The 26,300-nt window shown below is 40.4% G+C and overlaps 3 protein-coding genes and 1 long non-coding RNA gene across 5 annotated transcripts; 2 read left to right on the forward strand and 2 right to left on the reverse strand.

Annotated features, from left to right (window-relative positions):
- Positions 1-723: 723 nt before the first annotated feature.
- On the forward strand, positions 724-6,505 carry slc51a (solute carrier family 51 subunit alpha). Its single transcript, XM_058375864.1, has 8 exons — positions 724-1,158; positions 2,337-2,488; positions 2,584-2,657; positions 2,835-2,993; positions 4,373-4,484; positions 4,822-4,968; positions 5,276-5,381; positions 6,065-6,505. The coding sequence occupies exons 1-8, from the start codon at positions 1,098-1,100 to the stop codon at positions 6,229-6,231; spliced, it is 978 nt and encodes a 325-aa protein (XP_058231847.1). The 5' UTR covers positions 724-1,097; the 3' UTR covers positions 6,232-6,505.
- On the reverse strand, positions 4,737-5,387 carry LOC131343971 (uncharacterized). The gene is made up of 2 exons (XR_009203261.1): positions 5,249-5,387; positions 4,737-5,012 (listed from the first exon to the last, which is right to left on the reverse strand). It is a non-coding gene; the product is annotated as an uncharacterized LOC131343971 (long non-coding RNA).
- Positions 6,506-7,992: 1,487 nt separating the features above from the next.
- On the forward strand, positions 7,993-19,225 carry pdk3a (pyruvate dehydrogenase kinase, isozyme 3a). Its single transcript, XM_058375858.1, has 11 exons — positions 7,993-8,422; positions 11,707-11,848; positions 11,937-12,008; positions 12,647-12,831; positions 14,560-14,649; positions 14,756-14,833; positions 15,253-15,329; positions 15,847-15,948; positions 16,144-16,251; positions 16,418-16,531; positions 17,258-19,225. Exons 1-11 carry the CDS (start codon positions 8,326-8,328, stop codon positions 17,399-17,401), a joined length of 1,209 nt encoding a protein of 402 aa, XP_058231841.1. The 5' UTR covers positions 7,993-8,325; the 3' UTR covers positions 17,402-19,225.
- A 148-nt stretch (positions 19,226-19,373) lies between these two features.
- On the reverse strand, positions 19,374-25,849 carry pcyt1ba (phosphate cytidylyltransferase 1B, choline a). 2 transcript variants are annotated; one of them, XM_058375863.1, is made up of 8 exons: positions 25,527-25,849; positions 23,267-23,366; positions 22,453-22,569; positions 22,209-22,360; positions 21,638-21,716; positions 21,401-21,516; positions 21,112-21,300; positions 19,374-20,951 (listed from the first exon to the last, which is right to left on the reverse strand). In XM_058375863.1, exons 1-8 carry the CDS (start codon positions 25,563-25,565, stop codon positions 20,739-20,741), a joined length of 1,005 nt encoding a protein of 334 aa, XP_058231846.1. In that variant the 5' UTR covers positions 25,566-25,849; the 3' UTR covers positions 19,374-20,738. The 2 variants fall into 2 exon arrangements, with proteins under 2 accessions (XP_058231846.1, XP_058231845.1); XM_058375862.1 differs by having other exon boundaries at positions 21,401-21,543.
- Positions 25,850-26,300: the final 451 nt, after the last annotated feature.

The following is a 26,300-nucleotide window of genomic DNA, read 5'->3' on the forward strand; positions in this document are numbered from 1 at the left end:
ACCAATGCTAAACCATAACCGTGCTGGTCTGATGACGGAGCAGGAAGACATTTTGGAAAGTGCATGAGTACATGAGCCGATTTTTTCCCTTTTTTTTCTTTAAAAACTCAGATACTCGTGCAGTGTAATTTAATCAGAAATCGCAATTTAAAAGGCATTTTTCAGTATTTTACTTGTTCGTTAGCATATTCACGTGTATTTGATTGTGAGCTGTGTAAATAATTCATAATGGCACGGAGGATATTTTATTTTACGATTTTATGAATCAGATACAAAACAATGTTCATAAGTGGTTTTAAAAGTAGACAAATATCGATTGCTCTCTGTAAGAAGAGCATTCACGAGTCTTAATGTTACAAACTCATCTGTTTCATCTGACTGACTGAAAAGTGTAAATTCCATATAAAACTTTTTATTATTATTATTTTTATTTTTTTTTACTTATTGGGGCGTACATTTATCCTAAAACAGTAGTAAAAAAAGAAAGAAAGAAAAAAAATGTATGGTTTGAGTAAATAATTCACACCTTTACACCTTATTTTGATGGATATATTTTTGCCTTAATATTAATAATATTAATTTTTTTTCACCGTTTCTTGTTCTCAGAGTTTTATTCATGCATAAAAGATAAAAACAGATCCAGCATTGATTAGAGAGTGAGGGAGAGCACAGCTGGACGTCACATGACCACTGAACCCTTTTCCGCTTCACCATTTCTCCATGGAGTGGCTTCATGTGATGCAGGATTCCAGGACTGAAAGTCCAGGGGCCTCCAGGGTTCCGGCTCCCACGCTGCCGGACTGCACCTCCTCATTCGGAGGAACTGAGGTTACACATGGGCTTGATTTTTTTTTTCATCTAAAACATTCACACCTCCTCCGGGTTTTGTTTGAGCGCGTGCATGGGCGGGTCCGGGCAGAGATAACCGCGCGGTTGTTCATCTTCAGTGGATTTCGGTCCGAATCAAAGTTCTTCTCGGCTCAGTGTGGCTTGGTTCCACAAAACACCCTGATGAGAGACGGACTGAAGTCTGCTTTTATCCTGATCTGCGCGTGAAAGCGGTTCGAGAGTGAAAAGTGAAAAGTCGGATCCACAGAATGACCGGATTTGACCCGAGATGCACACAAGAGCCGCCTCTGGCTATCGAGGTGATTTTACGTAAGTGTGTGGGTTTATTTTCTAGAAGAACTACATGCAAAAAAAAGAGGGAGAGAGAATATGCAAGAAGAAAATACTGCAAAATGACTCTGCTAAAAAAATAAATAAATACACTTGGTTTATTAGTCTGGAGAAAAAAATAGCAAAAAAAAAGCTTTTTCTACAAAACAAGCCTGATTGTTTGTGTTTTTATCCTCATGGTTGGTGCAGATTTCTTTTTTCTGTTCTTTTCTTTTTAAATCAAAAGTGCTTCCTGAGCTCAGCCTATGTTACCTCTTGTGTCTGGACTTCTGTTAGGAATTATTTTGTTTAACGTGTAGCCTTCTTTCCTTTTAAACTCTAAAATACAAAAACAAAATATTTTAGAATCCAAATGTTTCTAATTCTACGTGACTAATCCACTGCACTGCTACAAGTGTGTGTATATCCTGCTCCGGCATGACCAGTCCCTGTGCACGAAGCAGCTCCATGAAGACCTTAACAGAGCTATGATGCTCTTTCAGCTGAATGAACGTCCACAAATCCCCAACGTCCGGTATAAATGGCGTGGGATCATTCGGAGAGAGATCGGTCAGATTTCTCATCAAGGTCTAGTAGTGTTAGTGAGCGTCGTAGACTTTACCCATGATCCTGTGTGTGTGTGTGATGTTCCTTCATCTCAGAGACACACTTGTTCAGACACAGGGCATGTTGTTTATAACAGATTTAAACATGCCCTGTTGTTTGACTTGGCTTCACGACACCTGCCTTCATATCCATCACTCTGAAATCTTTTCATCTGGACATCTTGTTTATTTCTTTATCTAAGAGAAGGTCCTGCTTCACTGAACCTGAATGAAGGATAGTGGAATTCTTTGCTGGAGGTTAGCTCGATAAACAGTTCTGTTGTTCTAGGTTCTACAGAGGCTCCAGATGTGGGAATTTCTTGCTAGTTGTTAATTCAAACTCTTTTATGGCATTTTCTTGTGAAGTGAAGGAGAACATCTGGATGCCTTCAGTGGAGCAGCTTGTTGTAATTCAACATTACTGATTGTTAGTGTGTGATGTTCCTCAGTGTGTGTGTGATGTTCCTCTGTGTGTGTGTGTGTGTGTGTGTGTGTGTGTGTGTGTGTGTGTGTATATACACGCTTTGCAAGCTCAAGGAGTTTACATCCTCTGCTTTTTTTCCTCCCGAACAGAGCTGGACGTTTTCGGGATCATCCTTTACGCCGCTCTCACCTTCATGGCCTTGGTGTCCATGCTGCTCTACATGGAGGAGTGTGTTTACATCTACAGGAAAGTTTCCTCCAACAAGAAGAGCGCCATCATCTGGGTGAACGGAGCCGCCCCGGTGAGAGAGGCCTCTCTGTACCTGCAGTGCATCATGGGAGAGTTTTCTGTTGAGAAGATTTAAAAACCTGCTTTGATTTTTGTTTTTTTGCGAAGGTTATCGGCGCCATGTCCTGTCTGGGAATGTGGATCCCGAGAGCCACGATGTTCACGGACATGACGTCAGCCACGTAAGTGTGAACATGACCAAAACATTATTAAAAAATAATCCTGAAACAATGATTTCATATTTTACACACAGGATTGTATTTGGATGAAGAATTATAATTCTGGAGCTTCTCTTGAATTAGTTCCTTTCTTTTTAGCTACAAAAAGTGTGTGTGTGTGTGTGTGTGTGTGTGTTTCAGGTATTTTGCCATCGTGGTGTTTAAGTTTCTGATCCTGATGATCGAGGAGTGTGGAGGTGACGAGATTTTTCTGAGGCAATCAGAAAACAAGACATTCCGGATCAGTACCGGCCCGTGCTGCTGCTGCTGCCCCTGTCTGCCCCAAGTACCAATCACACGGTAACACACACACACACACACAAACCAAAGTAATGTATATACACTCTATATGCACTGTACCCTATAAGGCCAAAAGTTTGTGCACCCCTGACCATCACACCCATGTGTGACTCTTCCACAATCTGGTACCAAAAGTCTGAAGCACACAAGTGTGTAGTTTCCCTTCACTGAAACCCAAACCCTGCTCCAGCATGACGTTGCTCCTGTGGTGTGAAGGTTGGAGAAAGTGGAGGAACTGGAGTGTCCTGCACAGAGCCCTGACTCTGACTCAACCCCACTGAACACCTCTCTGGGATGAACTGGTATCTCCTCAACATCCCAACATCAGAGTCTGATCTCACTAATACTCGTGTAGAATATAAATCCACAGCCTCAATCCAACATCTAGTGGAGAACCTTCTAGAAGAGAAGATTGGAGCTGATTATAACAGTAAAGAGAGGAGAATAAATCTGCAGTGAGACGTTCAACATGTACATACCTGGTGTGTATGGGTGTGATGGTCAGGGTGCACATACTTCTGGCTGTAGTAGACAGGAGAACAGCGAACGTCCTGCTGGTCATTAAACTCTCAGTAACACGGTGCCTCAGTCAGGTGACCTGAATAACCATGGGGTCATTACACCTTCAGAGAAAGTGGAATTAGTGACCTCTCGATTAAACACCGCCTCGATATTAATGCCAGGAAATTTCCACAGATTTCATGACTGGATCTGGTTTCACTGAAGGCACCATGAGTAGATTCTTAAAAAAAAAGAAGAATGAATTCAATGTAATGTTTTAAGAATTAGAATTTAAGAGAAAAATTAAATTTAATTAAATAATAATAATAATAGTACATTTTATTCATAAAGCACCTTCGCATATTTCAAACGTAGCTCAGAGTGTGAAATAAAAACAGAAATATAAGAATAAAAACAGGCAAGTGATGAAATAATTTGAATGAATGAATGAGACTATATTTTTGTTCAGGTTTTTATTAAATACACTTTATGTAAAAGCCCGAAATATTATGAATTACAGCCTTTTGAATATTTTTTTGCCTGGAAAATCAAGCGCGTTGCATTATTTGTCCAGAAGATGGCGCTGTAGTCAATGAATCATACGAATTGGTTTCCTCCTACAGGCTCTTAGAGAGTCAGAGCAAAGACAATAAACAATAAGCTTTTTGCTGATGAATAATAATTCCAGTTAATTTATTTGGGTGAGAGGAGGAGGAGGAGGAGGATGATGATGATGATGAAATTGCTATGGAAACAGTAACGTGTTAGAATTGTATTATTGTATAACGTGATAGAGTGTATTAATTATAGAAAAATAAACAACAGCAGTTCAGTGAAGAGCCTTGTGACGTGTGTGTGTGTGTGTGTGTGTGTGTTAGACGCTCTCTCTTCATGCTGAAACTGGGCTCCTTCCAGTTTGCTCTGCTGAAGGTGGTGTTTACCATCCTGTCCATCGTCTTGTGGACTAACAAGAACTACGACGTGGCTGATGTGAGTAAAGGGTAAAGTTGGATATGTAAATGTTTCTGGTAGACGCCCTTATCCAGAGCAACTTACATTTTTATTTCATTTTTATACAACAGAACAATTAAGGGCCTTTGCTCAGGGGCCCAGGAGTACCACTGCTGGTGGACCTGGGTCTCGATCTCACAACCTTCCAATCAATAGTCCAATGCTTTAACCACTAAGCTACCATATTCCCATGAGTAACCGAGACGACAATGTAGTATTTGTGTGTGTGTGTGTGTGTGTGTGTGTGTGTGTGTGTGTGTGTGTGTGTGTGTGTGTGTGTGTGTGTGTGTGTGTGTGTGTGTGTGTGTGTTTTCAGATGACGATCAGCGGTGCTGCGATCTGGATCAACCCGGGCGTTGGCATCCTCACCATCATCGCCCTGTGGCCCGTTGCCATCATGTTCATGCACGTGCGCAACACGTTACGCAGCGTGAAGATCATCCCCAAATACGCCATGTATCAGGTGAGTCTCAACTCCTGCTCGCTATCTCACTCGGTTGTTGTCTCCTGGTTCAGCAAAACAACACAAATTTGATGGTTTTTGTATCATTTGTCCACTAATTCCCATCTAATTATCACTTCCTTATTTTTTAGAGATAAACACACACTTCAGAATAAATGAATGGATCAATTCTGTAAAGTTTGGTCACTTTGTCCTAATTAAACTCAAATTGTAATATCTTTGGACTTATGTTTCCTGTTAGTTAAGTGAACAAGGCCCTGACTTTTCTTCTTCTTCTTACCCATGATGCCTTTCTGCTTTTCCAAAGCTGGTGCTGGTGCTCAGTCAGCTGCAGTCGGCCATCATTAATATTCTGGCCATGTACGGGACGATCGGCTGCAGTCCGCCGTATTCCTCTCAGAGCCGCGGTTACTGTGAGTCTCACACCACTGACATAAAAAAACCCTTCACTACGGGTGCCAGAACTCATGAATATGCAAATTAGAAACCCCCAAACTCCACCCCCGTGTCCTCCTTCCAGAAAGCTAATGCAAATGCAAGTAACCTGATTTATTCTACAGTACATAAACCTGTCCATCTATACAATGCAAGTGTTACCGTGGTAACCGTGGATCTGTTCACTAGCATTAGCCATCTTAGCTGAATAGCTCATGCATATTGATTGTGTAATCGCTTACACTTTGCCTATCAAACATGATTTTGTGACACAAGTTAAGCTCACTAGCAACCTGTCCAGGGTGTACCCCTGCCTTTTGCCCAATGTGTGCTGGGATAGGCTCCAGCAGATCCCCGTGACCTTAATTAGGGATAAAGCGGGTATAGACAATGGATGGATGGAGTTAAGCTCATCTTGGGTCAGCGTAATGCTAAACAGCTGATTTAGCGGGCTCTGTGGCTTGACGTTTACAACGACATCATCCTCCTCTGGTCGTTTAGTGACATCACAAATTTAGCTCCGCCTCCAAAGCAGTCACAGATTTTCACAGAAGTATTGAGAAAGTGTGTTAGGGAAAAAATTTGGAAGTAATAAATGTTTAAAAAGTCAATGGAGTGCCAAATGTTTTGATCTTTAAAGTGTTTTGTTTCTTTGCCCCAGTGATGAGCCAGCAGCTTCTGATCTTGGAGATGTTCATCATCACGCTGGTCACTCGCCTGTTGTACCGGCGTCAGTACGATCCCATATCCTACAGTGAGGGCGAGGAGGAGAAGAATGTCATCCTCGCCATCGAGTCTGGCGAACACTGTGGGAAAAATAATCATTAAAATGTTTGTTTATTGGCATGATGTCTCACTCACACACACCAGGTGTAACAGATTTATACGAATGTATATTTTTGTATCTATAAACTTCTGACTTATTTTGGACAAGCAGTGTTTGCATGTGCTCAAGAATGTTCGCGGTTCCATCTGGCTGTTTGCATGAGGATTAGAACAGTGTTTTTCATATTATTATTATTATTATTATTAGCGTTTTTCACTTGCAGTCCTTTTTGCACTAGACATGCAGAATAAATCCATGTGGAATGTGATGACCACAGTTATTTTCTCGTTTTTCTGGAAGTATCTCCACCCTCTGGACCTGATGGTAGAATTACTGTTTAAACTCACTTAATCAGGTGTCTAATAAATCATTCTGGCAGATGTTAAGATTAAATATAAAAACAAAACATGAAAATTCAACGCAAAACAGAACCGGGTCTGTATTTAATCTGGCACAAATCACCAAGGATTACATCTGAACCATTTAGAACTCATGAGGACTCATTGAGGATAACTCTGAGGACTTTTACTGCTATTATTTATTATTATTATTATTATTATTATTATTATTCAAATATCATCACATGCCCCAAGGACCCAAATTTACTGGTACCTTTATATAAAACCTCAAGTATAAATAAAGTTTATTTTAACCTAATTTTAAGTGATATGAATATGAAACATCTGGATGAGTAGAAGGTCCAGTGATAATGGCTCAGAATAAATGAATATCGCAGAACATTGCCCAAAGCAGGACACTGCCTCAGCTGGCTCGCCTTCTTCCCGTAGTGCATCCTGGTGCCATTTGTTCCCCAGGTAAGAAAGCCCATGACCCTGTCTCCAGTGGTCTAGCCATCACAATTTGGCCCTTTTGGTCAAACTCGCTCAAATCCTTACGCTTGTCCATTTTTCCTGCTTCTAACATCAACTTTGAGGACAAAATGTTCACTTACTGCCCAATATATCCCACCCACTAACAGGTGCCTGGACTTATTCACTTCACCGGTCAGTGGTCAGAGTGTTATACCTCTGTATAACGGTGTATTTTTCAGCTCCAGCTTCTCCTGGTTTGATCCCGGTTCTGTGTGGAGTTTAACATGTTCTCCTGGGGCTGGTTCTCTGGTTTCCTCCCAGAAAGCTGGATTGGTTTTGCTAAATTGTCCCTAGGCATGAAAGAAGAGTGTGTGTGTGTGCAGGGTGAATTCTCCTGCCTTGGGTCCAGTATTCCCAGGATAATCTGTGGATCCACTAGGATCCTGACCAGGATTAGGATGAATGAATGAATATTTACTCGGATTAAATCTTTATCAGCATAAAAAGCTCATTGAATCTGATGATAATGAAGCTGTACATGTGTGTCCATTCAGCTGCTAAGTATTGGCCCCCCTTTACCCCGTCTCATGATGTACAGAGACCTTCATGAAGGTCAGAAGTCCAGAATGTGAATCCCTAAACAACAACAACAACAACAAACCCAGACACCTTAACTTCCTTTCCTTTAATCAGCTTTATATAAGAGTCACTCATCATTCTCATCATTGTCTAACTACCTGTAATAAAGCACGTGCTGAGGACGTGCAGCCGCACAGGATATACAGATATACAGCTGCGTACTTCAGATTGCAACCAAACTTGACAGCGCATAGGAAGGGAGAGAAGAGGGCCGGGCCTGTCTGTTTCTGACCAATCACCAGCCGAGATTCAACACTTCCGCGTTGCTAAGGTAACCAATCGCGGCGCGGTCCATCAAAGCAGCCGTGTTTCACAGTAACAACGGTTCAGAGGGAAAAACCACACAATACCTGATCATTATTTTTTTAGGGATTTTTGGGGATATTTTAGTGTTTAATGTGATGGAAGAGGAGAAGATCGGTGGAAGAGGACAATGTCTCTGGTTTCCGAGGATGTTTGTATGATTTTTAAGGACAAGCAGCAGAGCCTGTGTTTGCGGTTTTGATGCTTTCAATGGCAGAAACGGAACAAAACCATTAGGCAGATTATTATTATTATTATTATTATCTCTGTATAATCATCATCTTCATCATCATCAGCAGCAGCAGCACTGCAGCTGTGTTTTAACATAATTATTCTATCACGATGAGATTGTCGGCGTTTTTGTTCAACACTGCAAAGATCGAGTATTACTCCAGGTTTTCTCCATCTCCTCTCTCCATCAAGCAGTTCCTAGAGTTCGGTAAGTGACATTTTAGTCAGGATGTAGAAATAGAAATGTAATAAATGATGTTTATGGCAGGAGATCTCGCCCTGCTCTGTCCCTCAGTCTCTCCATGGACCCTGTGTAGTGCACTAGATGTCTAACAGTGAACAGTTTTCAGATTGAGATTAGACTCTGAGTCTGATCACAGTCTCGTCAGGATGCATCATGGAAGCTGGGCTTTGACAAAATTGTGATTATTTACGCAAAAGTTTTCATTTTCCCTTCACTCATCTGTTATGCTTAATTATTAGCAGTGCTAATGTTCGTTCATAGCAAATCTTTTACATTGTGTAGTGTGTAAACAACAACAACAACAATACTACTACTAATAATAATAATCAGTTATCCTGATAAGATCTTTGTTTTGTGTTTGATTTTTGATGTTAATTGTTCTTAACGCATCACTCTTGAATTCTGGATTCTGATTGGTCAGAAAAAGTTGATTAATATAGTCCATATGAATATATTATTGCCTGACACAGTGAAGGACGAGATGAAGATCATCATTAGGAGTGGTGAAAACATTTAAAATATTATCTTCTGGAACACTTTTCCTCAGAACACTCGAGAAATAATCGTTTCTTGGATGAAGAATTCTGCAAAAACACTTTATTTATTTATTTATTTATTTATTTATTTATTTATTTATTTAAACCTTTGCCACTGATACTGAACATTTATGGTGAATGTAAACTCTAGAGTCTGGATTTGTTCGATGCTTTTAAACTGCATTTGAATATAAATGTTATGAAGTGCTTCAGCGATTAAGAATCTTATCCCACGACGCTGCTGAATTCTGGACTCTGATTGGTCAACAGTGTGGTCAGCAGTGTTCAGAAGTGGAGCTACAGATGACATGTTTATGTTTACATTATTATTTGTTCTGAATGTGGATTAGTTGTTTGTGCCATTCTTTACAGATCTGATCTTCACATGGTCTTTAAGGCAGGTTGGTTTAATGTGCATTAGTTTGTACAAGGTTTTTATAGATATTTAGATTTTTCCCACACAGCATTAGGCTCTGATTAATATCAGAATTCATTCCAAATTTATACCGGAACCTTCTCTATGACCTGACGATGTTCCTGATAGATTGTTCTGTCTGTATTCACGTGCACGTTTAGAGGACTCGTGAGTTTAGAGGACTGTTGTTGTTGTTGTAGTTCTCCCTGTATGTCCTGTTGCAGTCCATGGGTTTACTGTTACAGGAGATGGTCTGGTTTGTTTATTTTACCCGTATTGTTCTCCAGCTCTCAGAGATGAACCTCTCTGATAAAGACTCTGTCCTGGACACAAATTCCAGTATTTACCTTCTTATAGCTGCTGCAGGGCTTAAGGAGAAGGTTAGAAGTTATTTAGGAGAATGAAAGTTTTTTTTTTATTATTATTTAAATTATTTACTGCAGCAAATGTTTGTGCGCCCTCAGGAACAAAGGAGTTGGCAGATATTTGTTTATTTTGTTGCCTAAAACTCATCAACATGCCTGATGTTTCTTACCTTAGAAATCCTTCACTGTAGCCTCAGTATAATTATTAAAAGTAAATTCATTATTAATGTGTGAAAAAAAACTAAACAAAACACACACACACACACACACACAGCCCTGATCTCTAAAGTGTAATGTTGAGCTATTTGAACTCATCCAGGAGACTGAACCTGAATCTGACTCTAAATCCGACTTTGACTCTGAATCCGACTCTGACTTTGACTGTGACACTGAATCTGACTCTAAATCCGACTCCGACTCTGAATCCAACTCTGACTCTGAATCTGACCCTGAATCTGACTCTTGTCCGACTTGGAATCTGACTCTAAATCTTTTGATTCGTTTGTAAAAATAAATGTGTTGGTGATTTTGAACCCGAGACCTTCTCAGTGCTTGTGCATAAAAACTGATTTGGAGGCGGGGCTATGAGTGATGTCACAAAATAAGGTTCAAGCCAATCATGTCTAATATGCAAATAATTAGAGAACAATGTATGACCTGGAGCTCCTCCCTAGGTCTAATTATAGCTGATTATTTTTTATCTGAAAAAAAGAAAAGGTAAATGAGTTTTAAGTCAAAGTATAAAATATATTTTTTATTGTTTCTCCTTTTTTGCTTCTGTAGATTTTTAGAGCTTCTGTGAGGTCATGTGACACAATGACTGAAAGCTGATTGGTCGCAGAATAAGAATGTTTTACGTGATGCTACAGAAATGTATTTTTTTCAGTGTTAGATTTCCATAAAGCTCCAGCATTTTATATTAACTGTTTATTACTGTGTAATAAACACACTGGTCCTTTAATGATGATTCATATTCCAGTGGAAAAAAGAGTCGCCCTGAGAGTCAAAGCCCATTTCATTCATCATCTCATCATCAGCCTGATGTATAATTAATGTGTGTGTGTGTGTGTGTGTGTGTGCTCGTGTACGTGCCACTTGTCACATGCAGCACTTGTTTAAACTCGTTCCCAACATTCTCTCTCTCTCTCTTTCTCTCTCTCTTTCTCTCATTAGATGAACACATTTTGTAGTTAAACCTCAGTGTCCTGAGTCAGCAATCAGGCAGCAGGGGACATCCTTCATGTTGTGTGTGTGTGTGTGTGTGTGTGTGTGTGTGTGCGCTGTGGCCTGTAAATGACAGAGCAGAGAAATTCCATCATGCTGTGAAGTAAAGCTTCGTCCATTAAAAAGCCTTCAGTGTGTGATTTAGTTTAAAGGTACCGTTTTCTCTACAGACTGTCGTCAGATGTTGTTTTGTGCTCCGTCTGAAATTTCCTGTTGCATCATGGGATGATTTTGCTGAAGCAATTTTTTTAAATGTCTGAGTTTTTTGTCATTGTTTTGAGGGAAACTTCTCGACACGTCTCAGAACAACTCAGAGGAAAATCTGTGTTCATTTTTTAAGATGCTCCGAAAGAAAATCACAGCTAGGAAAATCACAAAGTTTCACCGAAGCAGTGACGCTGGAGACTGTAGAAATCACAGTGACCAGGGTCTGACCAATCAGAATCCAGAATTAAGGAGCGCTGTGGTTTAGAGAGTATGACTATAATAATAATAAAGATTTCGTTTATTGTCCATTTATTGAAAACTGTCTGCAACTAAGAAATTAGAATTTTGGCATCTGAAAATGAAAAAAGTGACCAATTTGTTAAAAGTTGGTTTGTTTGAATTGTTATATAAATGAAAAAGGCGTTTAGACTCCACATCTTCATGATCGGAGTGAGCCGTTGATTTCATGCAGATGTTTATTATTTTTTTGTACATTTCCAGGAAGGGACAATGCATGCGAAAAAACCTCGTACATGTTCCTGAGGAAGGAGCTGCCCGTGCGACTGGCCAACACCATGCGGGAGGTCAACCTGCTGCCGGACAAACTGCTGAGTCAGCCCTCCGTCAGACTGGTGCAGAAATGGTGGGTGGATCTCAGGCTAGAGTGTGTATGTGTGTGTGTGTGTGTGTGACCTGTGACTGACTGGACGTTGTTATTTTGACATCAACAGGTACATGCAGAGCTTTCTGGAGCTGCTGGAGTATGAAAACCGAAGCCCAGACAACCCACACGCCCTGAACGAGTGAGCATCATCAGTTTTTTTTTTTTTTGTTAAGTTTCAGCTCCTGGACACACATGCGGTCATTATCACTTTAGCTTTTTTTGTATTCTCAACCAACTATAAAACACATCTGAAGTCTAAAATCTTTGATCAGTATTTTTAACAAATTGCTCGTCAGTCCTTCCACTCCATCTCGTTGTCAGTTTTCCCTGACTCCACCCACCTGTCATTAATATTCATAAAGAAGTTCATTAATATTCATCATATCCCAGCGCTGTTGAATTCTAGAAATCCTGAAACACTGATTAGTTTTCTGTAACAGGACGACTCGGGCTGTAGCTCAGCTCACGGGTTTGTATTAACGCCCTCGCTCTGATGCGTTTCCAAAGCAGTCATTTCCATAGCAACAACTCATTCACACGCCACCTCAGCGCATTCAGATAAACCATAGATTTGGTGAAGTTCTCTTAAATTAAGGAGATGTTTATGTAACACGTGTGGAAGGAGTCTCCAGTCTCAGTGCTTTGGGACAGTCTGAGGTTAACCTGGAACAGGGATTTTTATTTATTTATTTATTTTAAGGTAGAGGTCGGTGTTTCTAGCGGGTTTAAATCCCTGCTTAGATGACTGATTCGTTTCCATGCTTTTCCACCTCGCAGCTTTCTGGAGGTTCTTATCGAGATCAGGAACAGACACAACGATGTGGTCCCCACCATGGCCCAGGGCGTGATCGAGTACAAGGAGAAGTTCGGCTTCGACCCGTTCGTCAGCTCCAACATTCAGTATTTCCTGGATCGCTTCTACACCAACCGAATCTCCTTCCGCATGCTCATCAACCAGCACAGTACGTTACTTATTTATTCCACACACTCTCAGCTCCGGCTCCCACACATGCTCCGTCTGAGCTTCTCCCAAAACCCGGTCCAGCTGATAAAACACACCCACATCAGGAACGATGCTCCGCTCCGTAACGCTGAAACTCTTCCTAAAAGCTGATTCTGATTCTGTACATCTAGAATATTTGGGAGAAATGAGTTGTATTGTCTTTCACGAGACATTTTCATGTTTTAATACAGAGACTTTCTCACTAATTCTGTATGAATAAGGGGCAGAGCTACATATGACCTTATTTAGTGATGTCACAAAATAGTCTTGAACCAATCAGGTGCGATATGCAAATTAGGAAACTGACAGTGTAGCATGCAGATGCTAACCTCATAGCTTTAGGCAATACATTTTTCTAATAATCAATCTAATTAATCTAAATGAATCTATTTGCATTGACTCCACCGTCTGTTTTATAACGATGTGAATCAAGAGATGAATTAGCATACTAGCAGCTATCTAACCTGCTAGCTGTGTGCTAATGTTGTAAAGCAGGGTTTCACATCTACATGAATTTGAGACAAATTCAAATTTTATGTCACATACATAATGGTACACAGTGTGATATGCAGTGAAATGCTTACACCACTGTTATGACCCTAAAAGGAAAAAGGAGTAAGGACAAAAAAAAGACAAGGATAAAATATAAAAATACGAAATATAAAATATAAAAATACGAATTAAACGAAAAATACGAAATATAAAATATAAAAACAACAAGTTCACAGTAGGTAAAAATAAAATAGAATAAAAATAGAATAAAATATAATAAATATAAATAAAGTAAGACAGGGTATATATGTATATAGAATATGTATATAAAATAGAATATATATAGGAAGTGTAAAATGTAACAACTGTGTTAATAGTGAATAGTGTGTAGTGTGCGATAGTCTCCAAGGTGCAGACAGCAGCAGTACGGGGTGGTCACGAAGTGGAATGAGGTGATGAGAGCAGTGGTATTGTCCATCTTTAAAGTGCAGATGTGTAAAAGTCCTCTTTGTGTGTAAACGGGAGCAGACTGTGCAACATGTATGTTTATGTTTTTGTATTGTGTGCACAGTCCTGATATGTGCAAATGTGCAGATGTACATTTGTGTGTTGTTTATTGTGTACCACAGTCCTGTAATGTGCAAATGTGAAAATGTCTGGTGTGGTTGGTTGGAGTTTTCCAACACGTATGTAGGAGCATAGTAGGTCTAATCAGCTGAGTCCTATGTGAAGTTCTGATTGAGAGACCGTATAGCCTGCGGGAAGAAGGTTCTCCTCAGTCTCTCAGTGTTGGCCTTCAGGGAGCGGAAGCGCTTCCCTGACCTCAACAGTGAGAAAAGTCCATTGTTGGGGTGGCTACATAGATAGCATCACATAGAGGGGCGGTTGGATGGGGGTGAGTTTTGATGAGAAGAGTATATTCAGATTTGCATATTAATGCACATGTATAGATCCAGGAAGTGATTGATTTGCTGGTGTAAAATGACAAGTGGATGTTAACAGCGTTCCAGAATGATCCGGTTAGCATTCATTTCTAAATCCGATATCTGACATGTCAGCATTTTTATTTGCATATTTTGCATATTTGTACATATTCCTATGCTCTTGCTGTCTATATGCAGATAAAGATGTAGAGATGTTCGTCGGTTATTTTTCTACAGTATCATTGTAATAACTGATGATCTGTTGGTTTCAGCTCTGCTGTTCGGTAACGACACAAACCCGGCACATCCCAAACACATCGGCAGCATCGACCCCGCGTGTAACGTAGCCGACGTGGTTAACGGTGAGCTCCGCCTTTGTCTTTTCTCCTCTTTAACAACGATAAGTTTAACGATGTCTGATCAGCTGTTCTGCTGCGCTATGGTTCACGCCCTGTGTTGGGGTTTCAGATGCCTATGAGATGGCTAAAATGCTGTGTGAGCAGTACTACCCCAACGCCCCGGCGCTGAAGATCACAGAGTTTAACGGTACGCACTGTATACAGCCCATTAACGAGATTTAATTACCTACACACGAGTGATGTCACACGCAGCGTAGAGGCGGCGCCAATATTCAGAGGATTTCATGATTGTGATTCAATTTAGCCTTTAAATCTCTTTTCATTTTTTAATAAAAACTTTTAAGAAAACATCAAATTAACCCTGTGGTCATCTGTTAAGATGTTTCTTTCTTTCTTTCTTTCTTTCTTTGCTCTATTTTGCACTTAAAGAGTAACAGTTGATTTTTTTTAAGCATAAAATGAACTAATGCTTTTTAACAAGCTAATGCTTTCAATCAGTATTTAGCATAGTCCAGGCGTTGCCATGGTGATAGCAGTCTGTAAAAATAAAAATACAATCATAAAACCTTTCTTTCCTTTTTAACGTTTTTTTAAAACCTGTTCCAGCTAAAGCTCCTGACAAACCCATCCAGGCCGTTTATGTGCCGTCTCATCTGTTCCACATGCTGTTCGAGCTCTTCAAGGTAAAACACACACACACACACACAGGGTTTATGATCTGGATCAAAGCCAGGAAAAACATCATGAACACACTCTTTATCTCCGCCTTAATCATCCTTCAGACGTTATCGCTTTCAACCTTTGGACTGTAAAGTTTTATTGACTGCAGTTTATTGGAGCAGGTCACAGATCCTCAGGATCAGAGCAGATATATTCTGAAGATTTATTAAATGAATGATTTCTTGTGTTCTGGTGATGATAAAAAATAATAATGAATATATTATATTAATATATATTAGTAGATAATTAGATTCTCAGTGATGAAGGACTCTGTGGATAACACAATCATTTGAACACAATAAATTTTACAAATAATTTTAATCTGTTAAAACTGGTACAATATTCAGTTGATCTGAGAGGGTGTGGCCTAATATGGTAATGAGTACACATGATTGACAGCTCAATCCCTAAGGCCAGCCCTAACTTCACAGGTTGTTTAACCTTTATATTGTGTGTGTATAATGTTGTGTGTGTGTGTAGAATGCAATGCGAGCCACAGTGGAACATAATGAAGAAAATAAAGATGATCTTCCACCCATTAAGGCTAAAGTGACCTTGGGGAAGGAGGATCTATCTATAAAGGTCAGTCACACACTTGGCACGTCTCTGTGTTCATCACTCATCACCGGTAGCTGCCCAGATCACTGCTGATAAAAGATGACCCCGGAGGCATGCATGTTTTTTTCCACTTTGCAGCTCAAGGTCAAAAATGTCTTCATTCTGAGAATACAGTAATATGTAGTGTGTGTGTGTGTGTGTGTGTGTGTGTGTGTGTAGATCAGCGACCGGGGTGGAGGTGTACCTCTGAGGAAGATCGACAGGCTCTTTAATTACACATACTCCACTGCCCCAACACCCAGTCTAAACTCCAAACGGGTTCCACTGGTAAGAACAGTGCAGCTACAACTTAACTACAACCTAACTACAGTAAACTAAACCTCTACTACCACTGAACATACAGGTTCTTCTGTAGCTCCATGTTAGCTGTTCCTAATAAAATGTCACTTTCTAATATAAATGTGTCCCTGCGTCTGTCCCTGCCTCTGTCCAGGCCGGATTCGGACATGGTTTGCCAATCTCCAGACTCTACGCTCGATATTTTCAGGGTGATTTGCAGCTGTACTCCATGGAAGGCGTCGGGACGGACGCGGTCATCTACCTGAAGGTCAGCGCCATGTATAAACACCAGACTAGAAACCTTTACACATGTACTGACCGTTACAGAGGAGAATTAAACTTCATTACATTGATAAATTTAACAGAATGAAGTTTTATAAATGTAGATGTGATGTTCATTTATTTAAGCGTTTATTTGGTTATTTTATTTATTTATTAATGTATTTACAGGAAATTTAGTCAAGAGACACTTCATTATCGATAATATTCTTCATCATTGTCATCATCATCATTATTATTATTATTATTATTATTGTTATTATTATTATTAATGTTCTTGATATTATGCTTTAGTCAAGTGGTTAAGATTACTCTGAGTACTACTGATTATAATTTTTTTAATTAATTTATTAAGCTGGAAGAAGGATCCATGAGATGTTTTTTTTGTAGCCTAATCTTTCATCTTTGGGATTTTTTTTTGTTTCTAAAAATGTATTATTTGTAAAAATGTATTAATAAAAAATATTCATATAAACACAATTTCAAGCAAAAACTGTAAGCTAGGGATTTATTTATTTATTTTTGTAAATCCACCCAGGGGTCTATTATTATTATATCTATTATTTGTGGATAGATTTTAATCTCTCTCTCTCTCTCGTTCTCTTTTTTTCTCTTTCTTTCTCTCTCTTTTTCTCTCTATTTCTCTCTCTCTCCCTCCCTCTTTCTCTCTCTCTCTCTCTCTCTCTCTCCCTCTCCCTCTTTCTCTCTCTCTCAGGCTCTCTCCAGCGAGTCATTTGAGCGGCTGCCGGTTTTTAACAAGTCGGCCTGGAGACACTATCAGGGAGGCCCGGGGGCAGACGACTGGAGTAACCCGAGCAAAGAGCCGCGGGACGCCTCCAAGTACAAAGCAAAGAGATAAATCCTTCCCTTTCGACTGCGAGCTCTCTCTGTCTCTCACTGTGTGTGTTTGTGTGTGTGTGTGTGTGTGTGTGTGTGAGAGCATCCCTCAGCACACCCTCTACACTTTCCCTCTTCTCCATCACAGCGCCCCCTGGTGATGAGAGAGAGCAGAGTTGCCTCAGATAGAAGACTTCCCCTGACTTCCTGTCTGCAGCGCCACCATAGTAACGTCACGTCTCCTCGCTCACGTTAACATCAGAAAGGGAAAGTAAAAGAGGGAAGTGTTTTCACAAACTGCATTTCAGTATCTGACAGGAGAAAAATATCAGTCAGGTCTTATTGGCTCACCACGCTGCCGTGACCAATCCCAGGCGATTATGAGAGACAGAAGAGGTTAAAGGTCAAAGGCGCAGGAGAAGGACCTTCGGTAAAATGATGCAGGATCCAGTTAGAGAGAACTCGCTAAAGAGTTATTAATTTAAAATTATTTATTAGGTTGCAATTTCAAGGGACGTGCAAATAGAGCTGTGACTGCCATAAAGAAAAGGTTTCAGGGTATTAAAAATAAACAATTGAGCTTCCTGTGAATAATTACTTTTTTTAAAAAAAGCGGGTTTGCGAACCACAAGCAGCCACTGAAGTGTGAGAAAACCACTCGAGACACGCCGGTATGAACAACACAGCACTGTGGAGCTCCAGAACTTTATGAAGAATAAATAATACACTATTTATGTGTGTGGAAACTGGGAGAAAAGAGATTTTTTTTATTCTTTTTTTTTATCTTTATATTTCTCGGCTTTTTTCGCGAGAGTGACGAGTAGATCTACAACCTGCTCGTTTTCTCCCCGTTAGCGTTTAGAAATCAGCTGCTAGCGACCTTTATGCAAATATACAGTAATCACAGTCGGGTTTGTTTATCGGGAGCGACTGATTCTGCAGCTTTTAAAACTCCTCCCCGTCTCTGTGACCTGATGAAAGGGTTAACGAAATCATTTAACACAAATTCATTCTGTAGAAAATCAACGTCATTCCTCTGATTAGCGGAAACCAGCATGTATGTAGCAAATCATTCTAAATATATATATATATGTGTGTGTGTGTGTGTGTGTGTGTGTGTGTGTTTATACCACAGTGCTGTTAAATTCTCTGTTCTGATCGGTCAGAAGGTGTTGATTAACTTTCTGACCGCATGGCTGCAACCTAGCGTGGACGAATCACAGGTTTATATGAACGCACCCGCTCACTGTCATACGTAACATTTCTATAGCTTCAGAGACACGATTCTATCATTTCTTCATTAACGTTTATTAACAGAAGGAGTCTCGAGCGTCGGAGGAGGTTACGCTTCTGTACGGTTTCTCCTTAACGTTAGACAGGAAGCTGTAGGTTTTTGTATTTTTTTTTCCCATTTGTTTTAGTTTATAGCTGCTGTAACGTAAATGAGAACAGGAGCTAACGTGTTTTGTGAACTATAAACATTTAAAAAGTACAACATGTCGTTCTTTAACCAGTATAAAAGTGTCATGGCTGACATTCCGCTGTGGTGTAAGAGGAATAAAACACTGGCAGGAAAGGAATCAGCGTCAGGCTGGTCACAGAAAAGCCGCTTGATTATTTTCCTGCAACAGCATAAAATAAATATCTGAAATCATTCCCACTGCTTCAGCCAGCTGTAGGCTTCACGTGTTTGTCCGGATCGTGGCGGTTTCCCGTGTTTAACTGCATTAAAGCAAAACGCAATGATTCACCCGATGTTCTGCCTCTGTTGTGTTCTTGTGGTTTATAGTGGTTTATTGTTTATTCCATCATCCATGTGACCAATTTAATAAAAGTGTCTCAGCTGCCTGGTCTCGTTGCCTTCTTCACCCTGTACGCATCATCCATCCACACCTCTCTCTCCATTTTCACACTCGTTTATTCACGTTTAGTCATTTCCAGATGTAGGTATAAAATAACACGTGAACCAAACGACGCGTCTGTACACGGGTTTGTACACAGTGCAAGTTTGCATCCAGGGCATGTGATTCCATGGAGCACTGCGTTAACGTTAGCGTTTACGACACGGCCACGTCGGCACTAGCCATAAGGTTTTAACGATTAGACGTTTAATGACACGTGAGCCGTCTGTCTGATCCTTTCCACCGACAATCTCGTCTCTAATGATTTCGGACATGAATTTGATCGCAGATGGAAGCTGGAGCTGGATGTGGAGGTAGCAGTCACGTTGCCACGACAGATGTTGATGCAGATGTTGATACAATAATTTAAAACAAAACGGCTTTTCTAAATTCCAGCATCTCGGCCCCTAATAATGTCACTGCATATTGTAGGAGCAATTTGGACAAAAATATATATGCAAATGCAGAGTTTTCAGACAGCTAAGAGATGTTTAAACTGGGAGTCTGATGACTTAAACTGTTTCTAACCATTAACCACCCTGTACTGGTCCCAGTTTAACCCTGTGCACTAAATGTGGTGTAAATCATCCTATAGCTGCATCTCCTCAGTGACTGGAGGAACAGGCTAGTGTAAGGGGCGTGGCCTGAAGGCGGAGTTTGTCAGTGTATGAGTGATTTAATTTCTGACCAAATTTACAAGCAGCACAATGTGTTGCTAGCGCTGCTATTGGTGTGTTTAGATGTGGCCTGTCCATTGTTTTTTTAGTGTGTTGCATCACAGGGAGCATGGGGTTGGTCTAAATTTGGATTTATCACTTTTTTATATTTTACCTAATTTGCATAAAATTGAGAAAATCTCCATTCAGATGTCAGTGCTGGTGAAACTGCGGTGAGAGTGAAACAGATCACTGACCCAAAACTAACGAAGCAGATGTCGGACAGTGAAACGTGTCTCAGCTCATCCTCTACATTCAGCATTAAGCAGGACGTGTGTGTGTGTGTGTTTTGTCCAAACTGTTCCTTTAATGATCTGATAATAACAGATATGATCAAGTGTCTGAAGAAACAAACAGGTTCAAGTGTTCTTCTCTGTCCTTAAAGAAGCAAATGAAAACCTCAGACAGAGATGTACAGTACTTTACATGGACGGTCTTTCAGTCAAACCTGAGCAAGAAAAGGCAGATCACTCACACGCTCCTCGCCCTTATCTCTTATCTACATCATCATCTCCTCTCTGCTAAAGAGAATAAATCAATGGCTTTCATGTGAACTGGTTAAAATCAGAAAAGCTCGAGAGGACGCGATTGGTCTCCGATTGCATACAGCATATTTACAATTTTCTTTTGTCTAAGAGGAGACTCGTGGAGCTCGTCACTGCTGGAGTGTACAGGTAAAGGAGAAAGGTGTGTGTGTGTTTTGGGTGTGTGAGTCCTCGCTCCTCGTCCTCACTTCTCGTCCTCACTTCTCGTCCTCGTCTCCCTCGCTCATGCTGCTGATGGAGGCCGAGGCACCTTTGGGAGAACTGGGAGGCGAGGTCCTCGGTACGGCCCAGCGGGACGGAGGAGACGGAGAGCGGGACGGAGAGAAATCCCTGGGGGGACTGCTGCTGGGAGAACCGCGGGGAGAGAACGCCTGGATCATACGACCACTGCGCTCCTGAAACATCTGCTTCTGAGAAAGACAGGAAGATACCTGATTCAGAATAACAATTATCTAATAACATTTCAGAAAATGTTCTTTTGTGATTTAAGTAAACTATTGCAGCCACAGGGCGATGTAATAAAACTTTGTCCAGTTTAAAAACTAAAATGAGGAGTTATCAGGCTCTTACCCACGTGCCATCAGGACCAAAAAGTTCCAGAAAGTTCCCGATAAACTCTCGTGATTTCTCCTCCCACTTCTGGATCAGGTCGTGACTCTTCTCCTCCACACGGTACACAAAGTGTTTGGATTTTTCCTCCACCGTCCGCACCTTCTCCTTCATCCTGTCCACCTGGTTCTGCAAACGGTATTTCTTCTCCTGTCCGGATGGGTCAGTGTGACCATTACAACAGAGATCTGTGTATTGCATTCAGTGGGTGTTAATGAAATGTGTGTGTGTGTGTGTGTGGAGAGTTTACGTTGATGTAGCTGACGTTCAGCTCCTTGGCTGTGTATCCTCGCTCCAGGTTGCGTCTGGCGTAAACGTCGTAATCTCGCACGATACGAGTGATCAGGTCAGATGTGGAAATTCCCTCTGTCCTTTGAGTGGGCACAAACATCCCTGAGACACTCACATGTGTTAGACTAGGCCTGATGCACACGTGTACACACACAAACACGCACACACACTGATTTATAAGAAGAGGTTTTCTCACCTGCCTCCTTTATATGTTTGTACACGTCCTCAGATCCAGCCGAGGAGTATGGGATATCATCATGGGCCACAAAGTCAATCTGAGGGAGATTTATTGGTGAAATGTTAAATATGTTAAAGATCTGAAGCAGTTTGTAATGTTTTAAGTTATAGCTGAACTTATTTTTTTACTACTGAGCATGAATGAATCTTGCAAGTTAGCTCTGCCCCCAGCCAGAAGAAATACTATACTTAGCTCCGCCCCATTTCCTTAAAAGGTAAAGTTGTTTTTGTGATTCTTGTTAGTCTTACAAACATTTTTTTATTATTTCTTTTAGATAAATTCCATTCTTTCTCTATTCTTTTTGCATTATTTTAATTTGTAGACAATTCATGCTTTTTTATTTTTTTATTTTTTTGCAGTTAAATTCTCCTTACAAATTATTTTATTGACAAATTCTTTATTTTTTTAGTTAATTTTTGCCATTAAATTTTATCCTTATCCAATTTTCCTCTCATGCAGGGTGTGAAGCAGACACAGGGGGTGCTAAACATTACGAACCGCTCCTTTAAAGCATAAAGGTGAAGTGAACCTTGTGTTTCTCCAGGAACTCCTGCGTGAGGGTCCAGGGAGCGTCTCTCACCACCTCATCCACGTAGCGACAGTGTCGTAATGCTTCGTAACGCTCCTCCTCCGTCATCACCGTGAAGCCCTTGTACTTGTGAGTGAGTTCATCGCTGCAAACTGGACGGAAAGCGAAACAGTAAAAACAAAGCACACACACACACACACACACACACTGCAGCTGTTCAAATAAAACACACTGAAGAAGTCACCTCCGACGATCAGGTACGTGTTGGGGAAGAGATTCTTGGCCTGCATCAGCGCTCGGGCGTGGCCGGAGTGGAAAAGATCAAAAATCCCATCTGCATACACGCGTACTGGACGGTCCACTGCGGGAGAAATGCCAAAACGTTAAGGGTTTGCAGAAAAATAAATAAATGTAAAATAAATATAACTTTAATTAAATATAAAAAAAAATTCATTCTTCAACATTTTTCTGTTTTTTCTTCCTTCCTAACATTAAGACTTGTGATTAAAAAAATTATAACTACATTCAACACTGTTTACATCATCAATCAGCGTGATCCTGAAGTCTGTTTACTGAAGAAAATAAAATAATTTATTAAACTGTTTTTGGTTGTTGCTTTCGAAATGAATAATCATTTTCTACTGCAAAAATCTGTCCACATGATGGACACGTGTTAGTTAACGATCCACCATGTAAAGGTTCTTCCCTGGCATCACTTTTGTAAAAATCCTAAGAATCTCCCAAAAATTCATTGAGACATCTTTTTTAAGATCCCCTGCTTTATTTACATGGATCATGATCCTCCATCTTTTTGCAGATTTAATTGATTAGAGGCTCTGAGGCTCGTCTCTGGTGTGTAAAAGGTTTCATGGGTGAAGGTAGAATCTCTGGGTTATGGTGTGAAAGAAAACCTGGTGCCAACTTCCCCATGGGCCCCTGAGTGTGCAGAACCCATCTGAAAGCCCTCTGCTCCTGACCTGCAGTAACCTCAGGAGCTGATTCATCTGGCTGAATGGGAGGAGGAGAGGAAAAACAGAGGAGAGATAAAGCAGACTGACCGGGAGTGCCGAGTCGAGCCTGTTCAACACTCAGCTTCTCATGGGGCGCTCGACACTCGCAGCTCGTCTCCTGGGCAAATATGGCGGGTTCTGTGAGAGTCTGGAGAACAAAAACAAGAGCAAGTGAGTCGAGTGTGTGGGGAAAAACATATCAGTAGATTTTTTAAAAGAATTAGTGTGCATGTAAGGAGAAAAAAAGAGACAATAGATGAGAGGAATGTGAAATTGAAGAATAAATATACACCGGTCAGCCATAACACTGTGAGCACTGACCAGTGAAGTGAATAAGACTGATGATCTCCTCATCATGGCACCTGTTAGTGGGTGGGATATATTAGGCAGCAAGTCAACATTTTGTCTTCAAAGTTGAAGTTAGAAGCAGGAAAAATGGACAAGTGTAAGGATTTGAGTGAGTTTGATGAAGGGCCAAATTGTGATGGCTAGACCACTGGATCAGAGCATCTCCAAAACTGCAGCTCTTGTGGGGTGTTCCCGGTCTGCAGTGGTCAGTATCTATCAAAAGTATCCTTTAAGTCCTGTAAGTATCCTTTAAGGTCATGGAGGTTCTACCTCACAACTAACACAACTTAAAGGATCTGCTGCTAACATCTTGGTGCCAGATACCACAGCACACCTTCAGGGATCTAGTGGAGTCCATGTCTGGATGGGTCAGGGCTGTTTTGGCAGCAAAAGGGGGACAGACACGATATTAGGCAGGTGGTTATAATTTTATGGCTGATCGGTGTATGTATGAAGTTATGAAACAGTTTAACCAAAAGAAAGAAAGGGAGAGAACGACAACAAGAGTGGAAAAAATGATTAAAAAATATAGAAGACTGATAATACTCAAAGTGAGAAAGTTTAGGAGAAAAAAGAATGAGAAAAAATAAGAAGGGAAAATAGGAAAGAGTGAAAAACTAATGTTTTAAAATGTAAGAAAGATTAAGAGTTCCTCTGTATCAGTGCAGACACGAGAATTAAACCGGAGCAAACACTACATCTGGACCTAACACTCGGGTGTCACTAGACTTACAAACACATCTTCACTGCAATCTCTAAAAATCTTCTAAGTAAGGTTTTCCTGTTGTGTTGTTCGCATGCAGTCCTTTTTTTTATTTTATTCATGCGCTGTGCTTTTCTGTTTGTAACAAGACTCTTACAGATCAATAAAGTCCATCAACCATAATCCAGGAACTCTACCTCTCCATCTGTTCACTGACTACAGACATGAGGATAGAGGAAGGACACACACACACACACATCACTAAAGCACCAGGAAGTGCCGACAAATCATTCTTAGTGGCAGACTACAGTAATGGGAATTCCTCTACTTTTATGTGAGTCAGAACACTCAACTCGGCTCATTAACGAGAGTCGACTATTTCAAATGATTCATTAACATTGTTGTTTTGTTTTATTTTTGCTTAACGGTTGTTTATATTGCTTGATAAAGTTTTCAGTTCGTTAAAACAATAATATTTTTAACACTTTGCAACTAAATTTAAACGGAGATTCGTACTAAAACTCCCTCTGTGCCAAACGACTCGGGTGTTCATGATTCACCGGATAAATTTCAGTCACTCGATTAGCATTGCATTAGAAATTTATAATCAGTAGTATGTGATTAGTATCAGAAACAGTAATATGCTACTGATAAATATTTAACAAACAAGTAATATGCTACTGATAAATATTTAACAAATGTCTCTTTGAGTCGACTCATTCGCAAACGACACAGGACTCGGAGTCTAGCTCCAGAACAGCAGGAGAAATGATACAGAGATGAAAAAGTCATAATATATTTAATGTATATCGTGCATGATTCTCATGACTCCATGTGTTATTTTTAACGACCTATAGTGTATAATATCTCTGCATCGTATTTTGCAGTCTAACTTCAACACCCTCAGGATAGCACAGTGACCATCTGTTTACTCAGGAACTGTCTGGGGAGTGTCGTCTCCTGCACATCCACCGTAAGCACGCGCATGATGCAATGTGAAATAATGAAAATGTAGTTCAGATAAGACGCATTATTAAAGCGAGATCAGTCTCCGTGGTTGCATAAAGAACGTAAAGAAAATGCATCACTCATCACTTTGCACAAGGTGAGAAGGAGGTGGACAGACTAGAGGTCAGCATGCAGTTCTGATGGAAGCAAAGCGTTGAACATCTGGGACATGTGGCGGATGTTTGTAACAATTTTAGGTTACATCTCTCACACACACACACACACACACACCGACTACACAAGTCTCACCGTCCGAGGATGAGGGCAGGTGTGTTCCAGCTCCTCCATCTTCACCCGAGGCTCCAGAGACAAAGGCCCACGGATCCACCTGTCTCTGACTCAGCATCAGTATGGAGCTGCTCGAATCCTCTCTCTCCACCGGTGAAGATGCTCTCCCAATACCGGAAACCTCGAGCCCTTCTTCCCCCTCACACACACACACCCTCCTCCTGATACTGATCCTCCTCCACTCCTCCTCCAGCAAGCGCACAGAAATCCTCAAAGCCCCAGCTTCCCAGTTTAAACATCACACACAGTACAGACACACACCATCAGGACAACAAGGAAACAGTCTGAAGGACCGGGGCATGAGCGCAGCGACAGCCAATCGGGGCGCAAGGATTTGCATACAGAAACGTGATTGGCTGAGCCGGATGTAGCACCATCACTAACCACTGGTGAGAATCTGCATCACTTTGGGTTCAACTGGGTTTTAAAGCAGAAATCAGGACTTCAGAGAACCGTGTAAAAAACAAACAAACAAAATAAAATAAAATAAAATAAAATACAAAACTAGTCAAGCAGACACACAAAAAAATTAAATGGTGTATTATTATTATTATTATTATTAGTAGTAGTAGTATTAGTTGTAGTAGTAGTAGTTTTGTTTTTTATTTTTTAACATAGAAATTATATAAAATACTGTGCAAAAAATATTTATTTATTTATTTAAATAATAAATAACGAAATTTATGGCAGGCACAAAGAAATTTCATTGTATTATTATTATTATTATTATTATTA

This window comes from Hemibagrus wyckioides, linkage group LG23 (genome assembly GCF_019097595.1).
Source record: "Hemibagrus wyckioides isolate EC202008001 linkage group LG23, SWU_Hwy_1.0, whole genome shotgun sequence".
NCBI lineage: Eukaryota > Metazoa > Chordata > Actinopteri > Siluriformes > Bagridae > Hemibagrus > Hemibagrus wyckioides.